The sequence below is a fragment of the Anguilla anguilla genome, chromosome 5 (genome assembly GCF_013347855.1).
Source record: "Anguilla anguilla isolate fAngAng1 chromosome 5, fAngAng1.pri, whole genome shotgun sequence".
NCBI lineage: Eukaryota > Metazoa > Chordata > Actinopteri > Anguilliformes > Anguillidae > Anguilla > Anguilla anguilla.
Genome location: NC_049205.1, coordinates 18,087,913 through 18,108,123, shown reverse-complemented (window position 1 = coordinate 18,108,123; position 20,211 = coordinate 18,087,913). Strand labels below are relative to the sequence as shown.

The 20,211-nt window shown below is 44.5% G+C and overlaps 1 protein-coding gene across 3 annotated transcripts; it reads right to left on the bottom strand.

Annotated features, from left to right (window-relative positions):
* Positions 1-335: 335 nt before the first annotated feature.
* il34 (interleukin 34) lies at positions 336-16,051 on the bottom strand. 3 transcript variants are annotated; one of them, XM_035418796.1, is made up of 8 exons: positions 15,918-16,051; positions 14,256-14,355; positions 13,181-13,508; positions 7,806-7,915; positions 7,285-7,362; positions 6,958-7,137; positions 6,199-6,352; positions 336-3,287 (listed from the first exon to the last, which is right to left on the bottom strand). In XM_035418796.1, exons 3-8 carry the CDS (start codon positions 13,218-13,220, stop codon positions 3,232-3,234), a joined length of 618 nt encoding a protein of 205 aa, XP_035274687.1. In that variant the 5' UTR covers positions 13,221-13,508; positions 14,256-14,355; positions 15,918-16,051; the 3' UTR covers positions 336-3,231. The 3 variants fall into 3 exon arrangements, with proteins under 3 accessions (XP_035274687.1, XP_035274686.1, XP_035274685.1); XM_035418795.1 differs by having other exon boundaries at positions 15,478-15,922; XM_035418794.1 differs by lacking the exon at positions 15,918-16,051 and adding an exon at positions 15,187-15,911.
* Between the last annotated feature and the right edge of the window lie 4,160 nt (positions 16,052-20,211).

Genomic DNA, 20,211 nt, shown 5'->3' with positions numbered 1-20,211 from the left:
ATGAGGAACATGGAGCTTTGTTGAGTATACTAACCATGATGTTCAGTGACATGTTTGACAGTGGTTTTTTTTCGAAAAGTTTGTGCATTTGGAGTATACTGCCTACTTTAGGCTCTCCAGTTAACCTAACCTGCTTGTCTTCGGACTGTGTACGGAAACCAGAGTACCTAGAGGAATCTCGCAAAGACAAGGGGAGAACACGCAAACTCCACGCAGAAAGACCCTCGGCCAGGATTCAAACTCTACTTTCTTGCTGTGAGGTGACAGTGCTACACACTGCACCACTGTGCTGCTCTACTGAAATGCCATCAATTCAATAAAAAAATCAGAAGTTATGTGTTTGAAGTCATTTATTTTGTAAAACGTATTTCACTGAAAAAATACAAATACATGACACTATAGTGTTATATCCCACTAATGAAAAAAACTTTGGTCATCCAAAATCAAAGACTAACCCTATTCCAAGCTGCTGAACACACACAACCCCAATCTTGCCACATAATGTAGTTCGCTGTTCTCTTAAAATACTTTTGTATGATTCAATCCTTCATATACACTGTCATTCTTTCAAAAATAGCAATGTTGTTTTTACTGTAGTGAATGTAATGAAATTGTACATACAGCACTCATTCAGCATAATTATCAGAAAATAGGAAGACCAAAAAAAAAAAAGACCAGGCAGGGTTATCTTGCCATTTATTTCAATCATTTCCTCACAAGGACAATCTGCACGTGGGCAACATTCCCAAATAAATAGTTACACAAAAATATCCACATAAAAAAGTAAACTATATTTGTTATTTAGATCTGGCCATGATCAATATATATAGATATGTATATATTTTCATACTTGGTTATTGGGCTTTCTCAAGGTCATCTTTGCCGTAAATAAAATCACCCAAGAAATGATCAAGGCCAATATTACAGGTTGCGGAAATTAGCCAACTAAGCCAGCAAGTTGGCTAAACATCTGCATGCAATTTTACAAGGACACAGCACTGAAGAAAGACAAAGTACACAGTTCACCAACATCTAATAGCTTAGCCTAAGCTACAAAGAACAGCCATTTTGGCACAAAAGTGTAGGGACGACCACTTTTCCGCCCAGTGACGAAACGGAAAGTGGGTACGGGATGGCGTGGTTACGCTTACGTCGGCTGTTTCGGGAATGGAATTTCGAGGGGATACATCCTATATATTTTATTTTACATCTGACTCCATTATAAAACTTAGAAACCTCACTGCCTACAGACATTACAGAACACAAGAGTGCCAAGCGTTGGCCTCCAGCGTAGTTTGAGCGCTGTGCCTTTGCTGTTGTGTTCTAAATAAATTAGAGCGCAGGACTATATGCCAGGGGCTGGTAGCGGTCTAACAGTACATTAGCGCTGTAACAGTATGGTATACCCACAAAGACACAGGAAAGGGCCTACGAATGGCAAGCTATCAGAGACTCTGTGTGAGACACCGTAAAGCAGTTAACCTTCAACAAGATTAGGAGGAGTGCCAAGTTGAGACAAATAAATGTATCCTAAAATATAATGTTCAGATTGGTAAAGTTACATAATACAAATGTTACATACTTATCGCACAGATGAAAGTATAAAAACAACCAAATTGCATCTGAGTTACAAAGTACAAAAAATTTGAACAGAGTACCGTACCAATGGGCTATACGCAGTGTTGATAAGAGCCCCTGAACAACGCCAGTTTCCCCAAATATACCCGAAACATCAAACAAAACCATAACAGACCAAAGGAGAATCTGAACTACTGGGCTCACCGAAACATAAAATTGCTTTCTCCTGCCTTATCGGTAAAAAGTCACACCACACCTTTATGCCACCGACACAGAGGGGCATTAACACTGAATACTGCAGATCGATTTGCATCTGAAGGTGCGTTCTCACCGATTCCCCAAACTGTCCGTTTGATTCGGCGGGACACGAACGAGTGGCGTAGCCTACCACGGACCACGGCCGGCACCTGATTGGACAGATGCACTGCGATCGGTTTTGGCTCCCCATCTTCAAACCAGAACAACATGGCGGCCTGTTCGTAAGCTTTCTCTTATTCCACCTAGACAGTCCACAGAAATATGTTTCTGAAGATGGTCGAGAAACGGGCAATGCAGTTGCTGTTTCGTGAGCCAGGCGAGCTGCGCTGGTTTCTTCTTCCATAGAATAATGGTGGAGCATACCCTATGCGAATACAGAACCGGCGAACGCACCACACCACTCGCCGGGCCGCAACCACCACACACCGCACGCAGAAAATGAACAGAACGCGTCGAGCGCCGGAATCGGTGAGAACGCACCAGAACACCAACCTTGGCGAGGACCCTGAAATGAAATGCCCACTACACCACAAAACCAACGACAACAAACTGTTCCTCGCGAACTCGGCTTTCCGAAAAAATATCAAACACGACAACGCTGTATAAAAGAAGGATATTACAGTTGATCAGGACCACTGTGATCAGGACACAGCCGCGGGCACGCAGTCATTGAGTCTCGGCTACCCTGGGGTAGAGAGAGGCGAGCTGTGACTGGGGCTGTGGAATGTCCTTTCCAGCTTCCTGACGGCTTTCTCGGCGCGTGCACAGGGCACGGGTTGCAGGCGCGCGGGGCGGCTGCGAGGCCTATGCTGGAAAAGCCCTACGAAAGGCCTCTGGAAGCTGTTGATTCGCAGCAGCACAGACGCGATCGGGTTTACATTTATGTACACACTCCACGGCGGCTAGCGGTGAAGCACTACGGACTGGACTGACTGCACTGAAGCATGCTAGAAGCGCAGAAGCTACGAAGCCTTGGCTGCCTGCAGCGGCGTCTCGCGGGATCGGAGCGTGTTCTCCCCAGGGCTCTCTGCCACGCAGGAGAGCCAGGTGTTACCATCGGAGACCCAATCAGCTGCAGAGACGGAGCACCGTGAGCGTGCGTCCTAAACCAATCGGGAGTCCCCTTCTTGGCGGGCGTGGCATGTTGGGAACGGACATGTGGACGGACGAGGGGTGGGAGGGGAGGGGGTGGGGGGGCCCCGTGCAGTGTTTTGTTTTGTTTTTTTTTGGAGGCTGTCTCCATGACAGCAAACAGAAGCAGAGCGTTGAAGAGTAGTGTTCAGCACAGAGCATGCCCCTGCCTGCCTGGAGATCGCTGGGCGAGGCAGAACCTTGGGCTCAGTCCTGCCCGACTCCCCCTTGGAGAGAGAGAGAGAGAGAGAGAGAGAGGCTTCTTCAGGCCTGTTTGGGCGGCCTCTTGTTCCCTCTCTTCCAGTGAAGAACATCACAGACTGGTGGGAAAAAAAGAGAAACAGCAGCAATCAGTCACTGTTGCTCATTGATCACAATCTACTGTTCTCTCTCCCATTGGCTACAGGCTAAACCGAGCTCTCTCCCACTGGACATAGCCAGTATTTGTCATCTTTCTCAGTAGTCATAATCAACACTGGCAACTGGGTTTTTTTGTTTTCTTTGTATACACATTGTGTGGTTCCATGGGTGTGTTCAGATTTAAGTGGCTCATTTAGCGTACACCAATGTGAGGCATTATATTATTAGGGTAAAGGTGAGGGTAAAAGGAAAAAGAAGAACAAGCCATTAATTAAAGTCAAAGGCAAACAACTGACTGGCATCAACAGTTCATTGGTATTAACGTCAAACAATTAACATATCAGTCATGAGAAGAGACATTATAAAAAACATTAACAATAACAACATCAGACAAACAGACATAGAATTAATCCTTATTCAATATTACAGTTTTAACTATGTGACCTATATTTTCTGACTATCAAACCAAACTAAGTAACTCGCATAGGGCAAAGGCAGGAACCTCTAATATAAATATACAGAGAATTCAAAGTACTGCCACTATTAGAACCACTGTTTAATGTGTGCCAGTAATGAATAACAATGGATTCAACACACCTAGAGATGAGACTATGAAGAGCCAACTACTTTTACAAAGGAAAAAACACCTCTGGGTGCCTCTGGGTCTGGGCTGAAATAGTCTCAGGTTTAATACTGCAACTTCTGCTCTGGCAGGTTTTTTATAATGTCTTCTTGACCCAATTGGCATGTAATTCAATATCTCTGAGAGCTACAAATATATAAATAATATATAAATAATTCCCCATAGGCTTAATTTATCATAAAACGTGGTAATTATAGTTACTGGAAACGTGTTGAGTTCTGTTTTAATAAAGGTGTAAACATTTATTTTTAGTTTCATGCAATAAACTATTTTACTACTTTCAGTTCAACAAAAATATCAGAACCAAACAACGGTAAATCAAAATCTGTACCACTCCAGATGTTTAAAAAGATATTAATCTACGACAATCACTTTTCAAATTTGATAGACCTTACATACATTCAGGTAATTTCATGCAGAAAACATTCCTGATGATTCTGCAAAAATCCATAATACACTACGAATCAAAACATATTGTCCATTATCCAGTTAAGCTAGTTTGTTAATCAAATCTTTGTACCCTTTGTACAAGAATCCAACTCATAAACGTCATGTCTTGTATTCAACCCAGTAGGAAAATTATCAGTCAAAATACAGTACACAACCCCACTGTTCCAGACACCAGTCCTCCACGTGGCTCACTGTGTTCTCTGGTTTCTAGGTTTTCACAATGGCTTTTGTCTATATTATAACAGTCAGACAATGAGCTTTTGACTGATGCCAAAGTTCTCTCACAGTTGTATGGGCTCTAATCTGCGGTTCTAGATAAGATAAACAATTTCAATTTTATCCTCACATGAAACTTCTCCTATATATTCACTCCAGAGGATTCTCTCTGAGGAGACTGGGTAATGTAGTCCACAGGAGAGCTGACTCTCAGCCCATAATGGCTCCTCCTCATTCACCAGCCCTGGTAATCTTTGTACTGTGATCCCAACTCTTTGTGTAACCATCTGCTTTCCGCTTGACTGAAGTGAGAAAATAAACAAGGAGGGCCAACTGCCTGCAATCCTCTAAAAAATCTGAATATTCTCCCTGTTAACCAGCTCCTGTCCACTTCAAAAACACTGCAAAAAACAGTCTGCCTATGTATTTTAGTCTTGTAATGAGACTTTTTTTTTCTCTCAAGTAGAAAACATTAGCTTGCTTTAAGTTAATATTTGCTTGACAAGCGAAATTTTCCTCCACCGTTGGCAAATCTTTAAATGGGTCAAACTCTCACCTCACTGGCGATATAGATGTCGTACTTACCAAAACAAGTCATAGAAATATGATTTTAAGTCTAAATATGAGACGAAAACACTAGTTGAGATTGACTCTTTTTTGTTTTTGCGGTGAGACAGCATTACATTACATTACATTTACTTGGCAGACGCTTTTATCCAAAGCGACGTACAAAAAGTGCATTTCGTGGTCATAGACAACTGCTAAACACAGGTTCAGTAAGGTACAATACTTACTTTGTACAGCTATTTCTAGCCAAGAACACAGTTCACACAGTGAACACTATTCTGACCTAACCTCTGCAAAGCCAACTAGGCAGAAGGATAAGACAGCAAAAAGGATCGGCGACGGACCGCTACGGTACGCCGCACAAAATGTCCCCAGCGAGTGAGACGCGCTGCGGGCCCCCGAGGGCCCTCTGCCAGCTCCTGAGAGTCACCACGGCGTGACTGCTTGTGCAACTCGCCGCCGAATTACCTCAGCGCGGGAGAGAGACACGCCCGGCGCGGGAGAGCGGGGTAGCGAAAACACATTCCTACTCCCGAACCAGTTCTATCAGTTCTCCCTTAAAAAAAAAAAACAGCGAGCCTGGAGCCCTCCCAATTTCAATTCCAGGCGAAGTTTACCTCCAGCGCCGCGCGGGGAAGCGCGGGCAATGTTAGCGACGGGCCGAGACTTGCGCAAAAAACAAGCCGCCGGTCTGAGGTTTCCAGAAACGTTTCCTTGCAACAATATTTACAGGACTGACCCTAACACAAGGCCCACAGCTATCCCACGAGAACACATTAGCACTCATCCGGGGGGATGAGTGGGCGGTGGCAGTGGGGTGAGTAAGAGAGGACACAGAGGTGAATGAACCAGAGTAAGGGGTAAGTGGATGAAAGGGTGAGTAGGGACGTGCAAGTGGATTAATGCATGACAGTGTGGGATCAGTGGATGAGGTGAGCGGGTGAGAGTGCAGGGTGAGGGTATAAGAGAGAGGGGGTGAGGGTATAATAACTCACAGTTCTCCTGGCACTGGAAGCAGTCGCAGAACAGACAGTGCATGGTGCGGTAGCAGTTGTCCAGCAGGGCTTTGGGCTTCACCGACTTCCACTCTGTGACCTCTGGATCTCTCACACTGTCCAGGACCTCCTGCAGCACCTCAGGAGGCTCCCACTAACAGCACACACACACACGCACGCGCACGCACACACACACACACGCACGCATGTGCACGCACACGCACACACACACACACACGTACATGCACGCACACACACGCACGCACAGGCACACACACACACAGACGCGTGCACAAATGCACACACGCACACCACAAAGAGAGAAGCACAAGGGACATTAGAGCAGGAGTAGGCAATGACAGGCCGGTGTGCATGCACGTTTTTGTTTCCACCAGTTACCCTGGCTAAATGAGCTAATTGGCTGTATACACCAACCCTGGTTAACTGGTAGATTATATCACAGCAAACATTTTGTACAGGGACACAAGAACAGTCTTCAGCTGTCATTCATGCACTTAATAAGAAATTTAGCTAAAATTGTGTAAATGTTATGACTGATTAAATAATTAAGGCCAGAAGTTGGCTCGGAAACCAGAAACGGCCACGGCCTTCGCTTCCCACCTCTGCGTTAGGGAAACGAACCTTCAAAAATGGTTGTGCGAGCAGGCCGTAGGGAGGAGTTTTGGGGAGGAGGGGAGAAGAGGGTGAGAGTGTGAAAGAAGAGGGGACTGCGCTGCGGTCCGAGCACCATCCGCTCACCTCGCCCAGCTCCTGCAGGAAGAGCTGCTGGATTATCCTGAACAGGTTCTCCAGGTCCGAGGCGTACGTGCGGGACGGGTGCCTTTCGGGAAGCACCCTCAGCACCTTCTTCAGCACCTCCTGATTGATCAGGAGCCACAGCTCCTGCAGGTCCCGGGCCTTCAGCTCCTCCGTCCTGTTCTGGAGGAGAGGGGGAAGGAGGGAGGACGGAGAGAGGGAGAGGGAGACGTGCACGGATGAGGGGAAGAGTAGAGGTAAAGAGGAACTCTAGGGAATGAGTGTACTGTGGCAAGAGGCCAGGCGGGGGAGATGGGGGAAGAGACTCACCAGGAGACTGATGTTGTGCACCCTGAAGACCTCAACATAATGCACTCGAATGGTGTAGTTAATCGGAAAATTGTGCTTCTGTAATTGAGGGAGAAGATAACGGTTGTGAGCCTTTTGTGTTTCAGCAGAGATGATATCATTCCCTCTGTCTGGCTTTTCCTTTCTCTAACAATTCCTGTCTCTCACTCCTCTACTTCTCCTATCTCTGTACCAATTCAATAAATTGATGAAAAACATTGGTCAATTTAAGTTTTGGTTTTTGAGTATAAATGAAGTTATTTATGTCCTTCATATGGACAATGTTAAATATGTTGGGTATGAAAAGCACTGACTTAGTGATTTTGTGTATATCTTTTATTTTTACTTAATTATGCCTTTATGCGTTGGCTTGACACAGGTGAACAGTGGTACTGGTTAAGAATCTATAAATGTTTTACAACACAAAGTCACTACAAGATCTAAATAAAGAGGGTGCTCTATCTCTCTCTCTCTCTCTCTCTCTCTCTCTCTCTCCATCTTACCATGTACTGTCTCCTGTTGGTGAAGTTGAGCCTGTCCTTCAGGGTGTCTATAGACGTGCAGATGCGGGGTGGAGTGGACATCACCGCAGCCGGCAGTAACCAGGTTAAACCTACAGAGGGCAGCAGAGCGGCATCTCAGCGCTGGTCATCTGCGGCGATTCAACCCTGGCATCTATTCCTCCACTTCCTGTTCCCATGATTCCTTTCCCTCTATCAGCTTCTGTTTATCTCTGCAGGACCTGGGTAGGGACCGCCGATGTTTCTCGAGTGCCCCGAGGGGCGGTGTGCCAGGCCCGAGCGGTGGATCCACCCATGGCCCCGCCGCCCTCAGGGGCCCCTGCATTCACATGCATACGTCTCAATAACGGCTCATCTGACAAACGGGACCGCCTTTACCGCCCTTTTTTTTGTTTTTTTCAAAAAAGAATGTTAAGACGAAATCTGAGGCTGAACGGAGGTCACGTGCCTCAATTCATAAAAGCAGGTGGCGAGCCAACTTGAATACCCTGTCGGATTACTCATCGGATTTTATGAGACGTGTGTAATGGGTTTGAGCTCTCCGTCTAAAGATGATGTTTTTGTAAGCATATCTGCCTGAGGAAGCAATGACACTGCTTCCAGGATCGGCTTCTTCAGGTCAAATGTTAGTCAAGGAAGACTAAAGAACCATAAGTTCCAGTAAAGATGGAGTAGGAGCTAACAAGATGCTTATGTCATAATGCAAGTAAACACAGTATTTTAGTATCACACCGAAACATCAGAAATTTGTGAAAAAAATGTAAAAATAATTAGGATTATGTTATACACAGTAATCATTTTATATGGATCATCATAGAGCAAAGTATTTCAGGATATCTGAAATGCATTTGGGGAAAAGTACTATTTTTGGGAACTGTTTAAAATACTTCGAACGCCTTTGGTCAGAAAATTTGAGTTCTTCCAAATGGTGCTTGAAAACTTTAGTCAGAAGAAGCAATTCTTTCTGGGTGTTCTATTTCAAAATACGTGAATACGCAGAAAATTGCATTTTCAAATACAAATGCTTAAATTCTTGCGTATTTGACGCAGGTTTGCTTCCTCTACATTATTTTGTAGTTTGCAAATGCAGAGAATGCAGGGGCTCAGCTCTCATCCGAAGAGACGACAGGCATGAACAACAAGGTTAAAGGTGGGTTGAGCCGGGGACATTAACCAAGCGGGAGACTAATAAAAACAGAACATGGCCGCCCCTTTCTGCAACTCCCAGGCACAGAGGCTGGACGCGCAGCCCTGTGTAATCCGAGCCTTTTTTTAAAAATTACACCGCATTCCCGTTCTACAAACCGCCATCCCCGGAGACCGGTGTCGTTTGACCTGCTTGGCGGCTATCGCGCTCGACAGCGCTCGGTTGCGGCGTGAGCTCTGCTGAACCGAAACGCTGGTGCCCTCTGGGATCCGGGACAAGGCTCCAGAACACAGCGGAGGAGATGACAAATGCTTCCACGAGCTCTCCGCCCGAGCCAAAACCAACACCAGCGTCCGGTCCAACAAACATTTCCCAAAACTGCACATCCACGTTCCCATCAAAATTACAGCCCAGGATTCCCAAAGAAGGGACAGAGCCAGAACTGCAACCAGTGCAAAAACAAAAACCCTACCCACATTTTCATAATGCAATTGTCCTCTAACTATAATCGTAGCCACACGTGACCTGAACCCTTTCTGAAAAGTCCACACATGACTAAGTGCTTTTAAAATATGTTAGCGATAAAGGATGATTTACTGTTGATCAAAAATTCAGGAGCCAAAAAAAAAAAAGGTTTTTAGGATAGCTTCAGGAGAAATTATGTCCAGCGTGAACTACCGAGTTTTGGAACATCTGCTGACGGGTGCTGCAGTCTCAGACCAGAGTTTGAAGGCAAAATGGTTCCGTTCACCCGATTTTCTCATGAAAGTTCATCACTCTCATCTCGCTCTGCTGTTGCAATTTTCATCTGCTTTGAGCTTTACGGATCTGTTGCATCATCAACCTGGCATAAAATGCTGGCCACTCCGCTGGAGTGTACATTACACCGACAAATCTGTTGCTGCTTCCCCCATGCACCCCAGCCAGATGTCCTTCATTGACTCCCAGCAGTTTCCACTTTAAGCAGGTTGCAAAGGGAGGGAAGATTTGGGGGATTTCGAAGGCGGTTCCTAATCTTGAAACAGACCTTCATACCATAATCGCTGGATCTTTGTAATTCAATTGACATTACATTAACTTATTTAGCAGACATTTTTATCCAAAGCGAATAAGTGCACATCGAAGGTCATTGGAACAACTACAGTACAAAACACAGGTCCGATAAGGAACAATAGTGATTCGTAGCCATGAACACATTGTGTCCAGTTCATACAGTAAACAATACTCTCTGACCTAACCTATGCCAAGTCAAACTAGGAGGCATGACAAGCTAAAACATCAAGATAATGATACAAAGTACAATATAAGCACTGGATGGAGGTACATGTGACATGAAAATAAATCTAATACATACATCTAAAGACAGGATAGATTGTTTTTCTCACAAAGCTCCATTGAACAAACAGGTGCTGAGTCCTGAGTTCTCGTGTGAGCAATCGGGTACCCTGTAGCAGTGACAGAACATTAATTGCAAAGATCATGCTCTCGCATCAGATGCTCACTGCGAAAACGAATGATTTCAGCCATTAACCTGCGACTGCTATTCAGCTTAGGGTTGAGTGCTTTCTTCATGATGTGGCGATAATGTGTAATCTAAATAACGATATTGATATTGAAATTATATTTGGAAACAGCCTGCAGAGTTCCACTGCTCCATGACATGTGCTGCTCATTAGAGAGTGGCTAGGCTGCGGACAGTTTGATGCATGTAACTGCTAATAAATGCAAGCTTGTTAGTGAACATAAAAGCCGTATCAATGTATTAGTATAGTTTTATGCATGTTTTGTTTCAAAGACTGCACTCTTATCTATTTCAGTACATGCTGATTGTAACTTTGACAATTCTATACACAGAAGGTATAATGTCGCTGGTTATTACAGTGGCATTAGACCCACACAAATGTAAAAGTGTATCTTTATATTGTAGATGACTGATACATCATACTTTTATTTTAGATTAAAAGTTACATAAGATTCTCTATAAAAACTAAAGTAAAAGGTAAAAGAATAGCTAACAAGTGAAAGAACATTAAATCAATGTTATGAAGTACAGTTTTACTTAATTAAATCTCAAAGCTATAACCTAAAAAAGTTTTGAAATCCATTTTTATTTGTCTTGAACAGCATATTCAATTGATGGCAAAGAGAGTAAAAGGGACGGAAAAAGCAATCAGCGTTCAAAAAAGCCTATTCATTCCCAGAAATTCCAGAAAATTTCCATTTCCACCAAATTCATTTCCATTTTGAAAATTCCCAGAATTCACCAAGTCCACCAACAGAAAGTGTTTTGTACAACCGCAACTCCAATCCTGGTTTTTGTTCCAACAAATTATTCTTGCTTAAACAGCAGTAATACACCAGCATTGGTTCCTTTCTTTATCAGGCCACAATAAAGCACTTTAATCAAGGATACAGAGGTCTCACTACAGCTCATGACTAAAAACAAGAAGCAAAAATAAATGACTCTAATCACATAAATAACCAGGTTATTTAAATAATTAAGAACAGGAGTTGGCATTGAATCTGGCCAATAATTGCCCATTCTGGTGCAGCCCTGCTGTACCGCATAAAAGTGGAAAAATCTCTGAAGTCCTTTCCCATAATTCCACGCTGCACTGAATCCTGTAACCATACTCCCGGAGTGCACTGAACCATCACTCATGCTTCTACGCTACACTAACCCGGCCATGACCCATAACTCTACACAGCGTGTGACCAGAGAGGGTGGCACACAGTGTTTGGATTGGTCAGAGTTAAAAATGCTTTCCCCTGTTCCAAATTAGGGTGGGAACTGGACACGTTCGGCACCATGCTGGGCGCCAAATTTGTAATTTTGAATAAAAATATTTTCTCTGTATATTCCCAAATATTACATTGTATTCCTGTATTCCGGGTGGCATGATTTTGCTGTCAGACTGTCCATAATGAGAGAGGGAGCAGCCCAACGTGGTTGGCACACTCTCTCAGTCAGCACTCTCGCAGTGTGTGTGTGTGTGTGTGTGTGTGTTTGGGGGGGTTATAAAGAACGCAAAGAAAAATTCCAAATCTGTTCCCCTGAATCTGGCCACCCAATCATCCCCAGTTTAAAAACCTACACAGAACAGAGTGAAATCAAACCAACAGAGTACTTTCAAATTTAACAGCACACGCACTGTCCTGGCTGGACTCACAAAAACGCTGTTGATTTAGAGTTGATTTAAGGCTAAGACTTGCTCTGAGTCTCTAATAATCCTCCCTCTAATAAAAACCAACCCTCTCCACCTCCGCTGATTTTTAATGAGAATTATAATGAAAAATGTCTGCTGTGCTTTCACCCGGTGAGCATATGTCTGAGGAAATGGGCCCCCACCTTCCCTCAGGGTCTAGTGTTTTGAAAACCATGAAAGGAGCTATATAAGTAGACTCAATTACTATTACAACTGCAAGTCCTCTCTCTTCATCCCACTCAGTTTATTGGTTTTGCAATGCACTACACAGCATTAAAGAACATTCACTCTCGGTACCAACTCGACATCCAACAATTACCCGAGCAAAACTTCACTGGACTGGGTTTGATAGCAATGCTGTCTTCCCCAGGGCTCGAACCAAGAACCAGCTGAGTCAGATGAGCTCAGCCTGCTCCCTCACATGGCTCTTGGAAATGCTGTCAGCAACCTGAGTCTGGCCCTCATGACACGGCAGTGATTTATCAACTCAACTAAAAATAACATCTGTTAAGGTAATTAGCCCCTCATTTTCCTCCAGGCCAGACATGTTCAGCCCAACTCCACAATTGGCTCGCTCACACACGCCGTGCGCATATAAACGCACACGCATGCATCTGATACCGCGCGTATAAAACAAACGCGCGCGCCCGTGCGCCTGCGCGTACGTGCGTTGTGTCCGCCGCACTCCCGCTCACGCAGTCCATTTACGCGGAGAAACACGCACACGTCTGATCCTGCACACGGACACGCATCTGGTCAAACACAAACACACGCGCACCGACACACCGGTTTTCACGCAGGCACACACACATGCACACTCGCGCTCGGAACAGAAGGGTCATTTTTCCCCTCTTCATCATCCCTTCCAGACCCTTCCTTAATCCCTGACTCAACAGCCGCGCTCCCCGGGGGGAGAGAAAATACGGGGTTGCCGTGACCGTCTCGCCCCCCGCCCGGCCCCCTTCCACACGCGCGCCCCGCGCGGCAAGCCCACGCTCTCTTACCCAATACCAGTGCAGAGAGCCAAATCGCTGCACGGGTCATGGCTCCGGGGGGGGGGGGGGGGGGGGGAGGACCGCAGGCGGCTCCGGCACACGCAGAAGGGTCGGTCTCCCGGGGGTCGCGCCCGTCTCTCGCTCTCGCTGTCCCGTCTCCCTCGCTGTCCCGTCTCCCTCTCCCTCCTCTCCCGGGGCGGGGGGGGGGGGGGCGGGGGTGGGGGCCCCGAAGCGGAAAAACGAAGCGCGGCGGGCGGTCCTCCGGCGGGTGATCGGCGGCGGTCTCCTCCGCTGCTCTCCGTGGCAGCTGCTGGCGAGGGGGGCGGGGCGCTCTCAGCTGCACAGCCAGATCAGAGAGTGAGCGACGCGTCGAGCAGCCTCTCTGCCTCGCAGGCAGGGGCTCCGGATCCGATTATCTAACTAAGGTCAGGAGAGTCTGAAAGCTTACCTTGCCTGAACCAATAAACACACTCCTACAAATTTCCAGGGGGTTCAGATTTGTTTTCCACCTCCCATATGCAGCTGTGTGGACCTAAACAGATGTGTAGTTGTTCTTTTTTTTTTCCTTTTTTTTTTTTTGCTAATCTAACAAGAAAATTTGGGGCGGGGGGGGGGCCTGTACTTAACTCAGTTAGAATAACTGAGGCACAACCACTCAAAGGAACAAGTACAAACTGGGAAAACGTCCGAGGACAACCCCCAGGTTGAAATATATTACTAAACATTCCTTTTTTGGCCAATCTAATATGACTGGTAAATCCAGAGCATAAACTTGTTTCAAATTCTTATCCTCAGCTACTAGTCCAGAACCCAACCCCTTGGAGACTACATAAATAAATTAGCCTAATAAAAATAAATAAGTAAGGAAAATAAATTAATAAAAATAAGTAAATAAATACACAAATAAGCCTGTATTTCAGCAAGCGGTTAATGACCCAGATGTTAATTCCCTGCACAGGATGACGAGTAAAACTGAACAGCATGCAAAATTTTACACACATTCCTTTGAGCCAAGGTCAGGACAGAAGAGTTAGATGGAGAATGCTTCACATTCATCCCCACCCATATCCCACCCCTGACTCACCGGTCTAGGTCTCTTCCTCCTGCAGGACTGACACAGTTCACGAGGATGCTCGTCCCCTCAGAAGGTCTTCCTCTTTGATTCTCCTTCTCCTCATACAGTTCTGTGACACAGACACAGTGCATTGTAAAGACCCAGAAGACAGAGGACAGATAAGCAAGCAGGGATGTCTAGATAAACGTGATGAACATGCTCGTGCACAACACGTGGAAACAAGGAAGACGGTTTCAGTTCGTTCAGGTTAAATTACAGTCTATGATTGCGCAATAAGATTAAATGAATGGATAAACAAAAACAAAATCGAGCGACACATTAACTATTTTAAAAATATTGATAGTTTATTAAATATTAAATATTAAATATTGGTTTAATTACAAAACAACTCAATGTGGATTAATTACACTGCCAATCAGTATAACATTTAATGTTTCGGTAAGGTCACGAACAATCTCGTTATTTACTAAACTTCATGGTGTCCTCTCGCTTTGATATTACTTTCTCAGCACCTGTACGTCTCACATAAAACGAAGAAAACCAATAATCCCTTTGGTAAGATCACTAAGAGTTCCACGATTTAAAAAAAAAACATTCAATTCCAATACTTTTTAAATCTGAAACATGCCTGTCAGTGAAGTAATACGCCACGAGCTGTTATCAAATATTTGCTATCGTTTTCGAATGAGACTGCTGCGTTATATTTTCAGTGCATTTGCATATGCCTATGCAGTATTTATCGTTTTTTATATAGTCAAAGCTTCGTAAAGGTCGGAACAGAATCGTAAAAGCGTTCCGGTCAGCACTACTGTACTTTGCAATGTGTCTCAGTCCTCGCGTAGCCTGCTATGTTCTTGCTGCGCCATGCGCAAAATTCAGTGAGCTGGACAACACCTGTAGTTCGTTCCTCAAAGACCGAAAAATAAAAGGCTATACGCACCTCTCAGCCCTGGATTGTCCTACTTGGCGCCATCCCCAAGGTGCAAATGGACACCTGAAAGACTGACCTCAAGGTTTTAAGCGTGGGACAAAGCGGGATCCGCGCGCGTGTGTAGTCATTGAGAGAGAATAATCTCCCTTAGCTGTGACGTAGATCATAAAATACTCTCAAAGAAACGCACTCCCCCTTTCCATTACAAATGGAAATAAAAAGTGGAATTTCCCAAGGCTAAAACCCCACCACGATGTTGTCCACTTTCTATGTGGCGAAGTCAACAGCTTCCTGTCTTACCAGATATTAATGTCCGTTCAAGAGTAGCCTCGTGCTTGTCCACGTCGCCTCGCGAATCACGGCGATGCCAGACGATAATATTTACTTTCACTTTCGAGGGTGTCTAGCCACTCTCCCGGTGCCTCCCGTGAATAGACACTTGTGTTAGAGAGATATTGACAGAAATCTGAATAGCCTATAAAATAATATCTAAACCAGAATACAATTCATCGTTTTCTCATTGCCGTCAATTCCGAGATATGGCTCTCCAACGGTGAGCTTTTCGAAGTTATTCATACTACGGCCCAATCCTGATCCAGCTTTATCCCTTTGGGACACCGAAAGACCACAGCAATGTGTCACAGCTTGCAATAAATTGTCTTAAGACATGTCATGCCCCGTGGTGGGGTGTCAGGGATCCCACGCGCTCTGAGGCGAAAACCGCCTCCTTCGCCACTCACCCCGTCTGTTCGCGCACTCACGCTCAGAGGTATTAGCCTGTCCGGCCACAAACGCCCCCACTGACCACTACAACGGATTCTTCCCTTTCCTCCGTCGCCGCACCTCGGTCTCGAGATTCTGCTTTCATCGACGAATTGACCGGAGTTGAAAGATCGGCTGGCAAATGTTTGTGAAATGCTAGGATGTCTAGCTAGAAAGTCATGTATTAGGGAGCCTAATAATAATTCCGTATTGATCAGCACTCTTTGCTAAATGTGGAGGCATTCAATATAGTTAATTCATATTTCGATAACCTGTTTTTTGTCAGTCTTGATGGCGATAACATGGACTTGTCTGACCATCCATTTAAAATGACAACTCTGCAATTTACGTATTCAGACAACCAAGAAAGGGGCAGTTTTGGTGTGGAAACTTTAGAGAAGGGGGATTCCAACCACAGACCCCTTTTAAAAACATAATCGTCAACAACACCATCTGTGAGTGCAGACAATACATCACTGGGGAAATCCCAGGTCGAGACCCAAAGATGATGCTAACTGAGGAAGAATGTCAGTCTGCAAAATGTCGCATGCCTCCACTCCTCTTCCTCCAACCCAGAATATAATCCAGGGCTGATGAAACTAGCTCCCATCTCTGGTCCCTCCATCCTTCCACCCAAACCCTAAATTACCCCCCCAACCTCATGACTTTCAGCAATGGTGGACCTCCTCCTAGTGGTGCATAGTTGGCCTCTATTTGTTCTTTCACTCCGTGATCACAATTTAGCATGCTACAAAAATAGTTCCTTTCTCAGGATTCCCTTTAGAGTAAATGTGGAGAGTGGTAGATGGGTCCTTTTGGTCAATGGCAGGAAAGGGAATTTTGTTTGCGAACAGCAGATGCCTCATATGGAATAGAGCCATCTGTTATTTCACAGGTGGATTTCTGGGTCTTTCCAAAGTGCAAAAGTATGTGAAAGTGCTGATGACCAGTCTGTGTTAATATTTGTGTAAATCCTCAGCTCATCCCCAAAATATTCTCCACTCAGCCTCCATGAATCTATTAACCCTGTCACTGGAGTCATGCCAGCAGGAGAGGAGACATGACATTACTGGAAAAATCACCCACGCAAGATCCTCACAGAAATGGAATATACCACTAATATATCGAAAATATACATATAATCAAGATTACAGCAGTATTGCATGTGCTTATTGTTCTTATTAAAGGCATAAACAGTAATGCACAGGACACGTAATACAAAGCGTGTTGTAGCTTGTGCGGTTCCCTCTCCAGTTATTGTCTTGTTCAGATCTGCTCCTCTGCCATATGATCGTAGAAGTCACATCATTAGTCATCTTTTACTCTTGGAAGCTCAGAAAAAGGCTATCAAGTTGATGGAAATAATGTGTCAGATTGGCAAGCACTAACAGCATGTAGCATTTGCAGCACCAAGGAAGTGGTTACTTTTCCCCTCTATGTATCATATGAACCTTTTTCAAGCTCTCTACTAATTTTACCAGAGTGAGTCATCAGGTTGCTATACTTATGCACAAAAAGCCCCCCCCCCCCCCCCCCCACGCCCGCCCCCCACTAAACAATTAAGGTTACACAGAATCAGACACCTTATTTTTGGGTGCCTGTATATGGCGCTTTTGTTCCAGGAATTTAAAGTCAGTGAACGCAAAAACTGGTCTGTCTTCTCTTTTACTTTCCATGTCAGAAAAGCATGTTTTAGTTTGTATCCGAACAAGTTTTGAACTCCAAAACTGACATTTTCTGCCATGTCCCTGAGGCGGTCCTACTTATTAAGAACTCTATGCACACATGCACACACACACACAGTCTGAACCCGTTACGATCCTATCGCAGGCGTGCACAGAAAGGAGACGCCAGGTAGAGGTGTTCTCAGGTGTTACCAGGGTGAGCACAACCCGCTGACACTCATGGGGCAGTGACCATCTTGAGGAAAAGGGCATGGATCCAGTGTCCTTTACTTCCTGCGTCCGGTCTGGAGCCATTCTGTTTGCACAAGAAGATGCCAGGAATACACCCTAAACCAAACTCAAGGTGTTGAACTTTTGTGTACCACAGGTGACATAATAGTTCAAGAATGTCTTAAAAGATGAGGTATTTTTGTAGTGGGACAGAACTTTTCTGTTTGTTCAAAAGGATGAAGAAAATAAAGAATCAACGCTATCATCTCCACTGGCCTCCTAATGTGTAACCAGGGCAATGCAATCCGGGTCATGTGCAACTGACTGGAACAACCGGTCTTCTGAGGAACTCTACAATGCACCATGCAAGCAGTGACACAGGGAAACAGTCAGAAAGAAATGGAGAGCAAACATGGTCGAAAAACTGTGATCTAGAAAAAGCAATAAATAAAAGTAGCAGAGAAAATGCAAGAAGCAACTCACGTGATACGTGCACACACCCCACACTTCCGCCCTTCATCAACACTGTCCCCCAAGCTCTCACAAAGCCCCCCAAATCCCCAATCAAATAGCAGCACAATAAAATAGACACAAACACAGTAGAGACGTTCTCTTTATAAAAACAGATACCCCCATTCCACCCCTCAACAATGTTCCAGCATTAGCGCAAATCCACGCAGATATTTCCTGCAGCTCGATGGCCGTCGGGTCGAGGTTTTGGGTTTGGCCGTATGGTTTGGGTTTGTGTGTTCTGCCTCGGAAAAGCTGCAGACGGCAGCTGGGAAAACCGCCACGGCTCTACTGTTCGCCTCCACGCTGCGTCACCGACTCACTGAGGAAACGGTCTGAAGCTGGAGGTTACACTGGCCCTATTTTTTGTAATGTAATCTAAACGAGTCTAGTTTTGTGTCCTGCATTCGCGGATATGTAACATACTGTTAATATATTAAAAATAAATATATAATCAAGATCACAAACGATTTTGCAGCACTTCGAAACTTGGACAAATACTGTAAATAAATTCTTGCTACTTTGAGATATTGCAATATATTTCAAAACCACGTGAAAAATGTTTATCCTTGTTGTTCCCTAAAATCCACATATTTACAATATAGTGCAGTACGCTCTATTTCTGTAAAGGGATCCTGGGGTAATGGTTGCCAGAAGCCTGCGGACTCCCAATGTCCATGTGTATTTCACATCGGACCGCCACTTTAACACCAGCTGTAATCCATAGTAATTCAATTTTAGAAGTATGCTCAACTTCCCAAGTGGTTGAAACGTATTGCCTAATCGACTCCTTGTGGGAATCATCAACCCAATTGACGTCGCAGGTCACCAAGTGATTACTTTTTGTTTGGCAGATAATGAGACAATTAAAGGGTACATTTTTTCAAGTCATTCTGTTTACATATCTGCCGACAAACCACGGCCACATTTTTTGCTCAGACACACAATTCAGTCACTGCTAGCTCATTTAACAACTATGTGACCCCCTGCCAGTCAAGCGTGTGTCACAACTCTGCTCCAAGCCAAGCCACTGAGAGACAAGGGTAGGAGCAGGAGTCAAGGAACAATGGTTTCCAGTCCCAAAAGAATTAGTACATTGTACACCACAAGTGCGTAGTAAGTTTCACCTCAAACGTTGCTCATAGTTAAGATTTGAACATTTCACAGATCTGTAAACTCTTTGCCAAAGTACATTTAATTCCACACAACTACAACTGATACTACTACTCAAAATACTACTAGCACCACTATTAGCACCAATGCTTTTAGGGCTAATAATAATTATACCATTCAATGACAGAGCTATAAAAATATTCACAATCATGGTAAAAATATGGCTATACCAAAATATTTTTTCCAGTGATGAAAGAAAACCGTTTCAGAAAACATATTTCAGTTCCATGCCACACGTTTTGTATGCAATTTGTTTAGAAACAGAACTGGAAGAGCTGACAGAGCATTTCTCAAGGGAGTAGGTCACACAATATAGAGTTATGTCCTGTCACATAAATATTAACTTACCAGCCTTTGGCAAGAATTTTATTAGTTATATTAAAAAAAAGAATTTTATTATCACAAGATTGAGATTATATCCTCATCTTGCGATTAAGTTCATGTAACATTTTCTGGGTTTGGGTTGAATGCCTTTACAACTTTTTTTCTGACAAGCAACAGGTGCCTGTAGCTATGCTGAGCAGATGCAAAACACACTGGTTGCATGAAGACAAAACATATTTTAGGCTTGCAGCCTGCTTCTGCATATTCAATAAACATCCCATTATCTTGCTGTACGCCTCCTGCAAGCATCTTTCACAGACACAAACTTTCAACTTGCATTTTCAGCAACAGAAAGCACACTGAATTATAT

Coding starts and splice junctions, on each gene's coding strand:
- il34 (XM_035418796.1), bottom strand. CDS start 13,220: ATGACCCGTGCAGCGATTTGGCTCTCTGCACTGGTATTGG. Junction 7,138..7,284: donor TGCACAACATCAGTCTCCTG/GTGAGTCTCTTC, acceptor CCTCTCCTCCAG/AACAGGACGGAGGAGCTGAA. Junction 6,353..6,957: donor TCCTGCAGGAGCTGGGCGAG/GTGAGCGGATGG, acceptor GTGTGCTGTTAG/TGGGAGCCTCCTGAGGTGCT.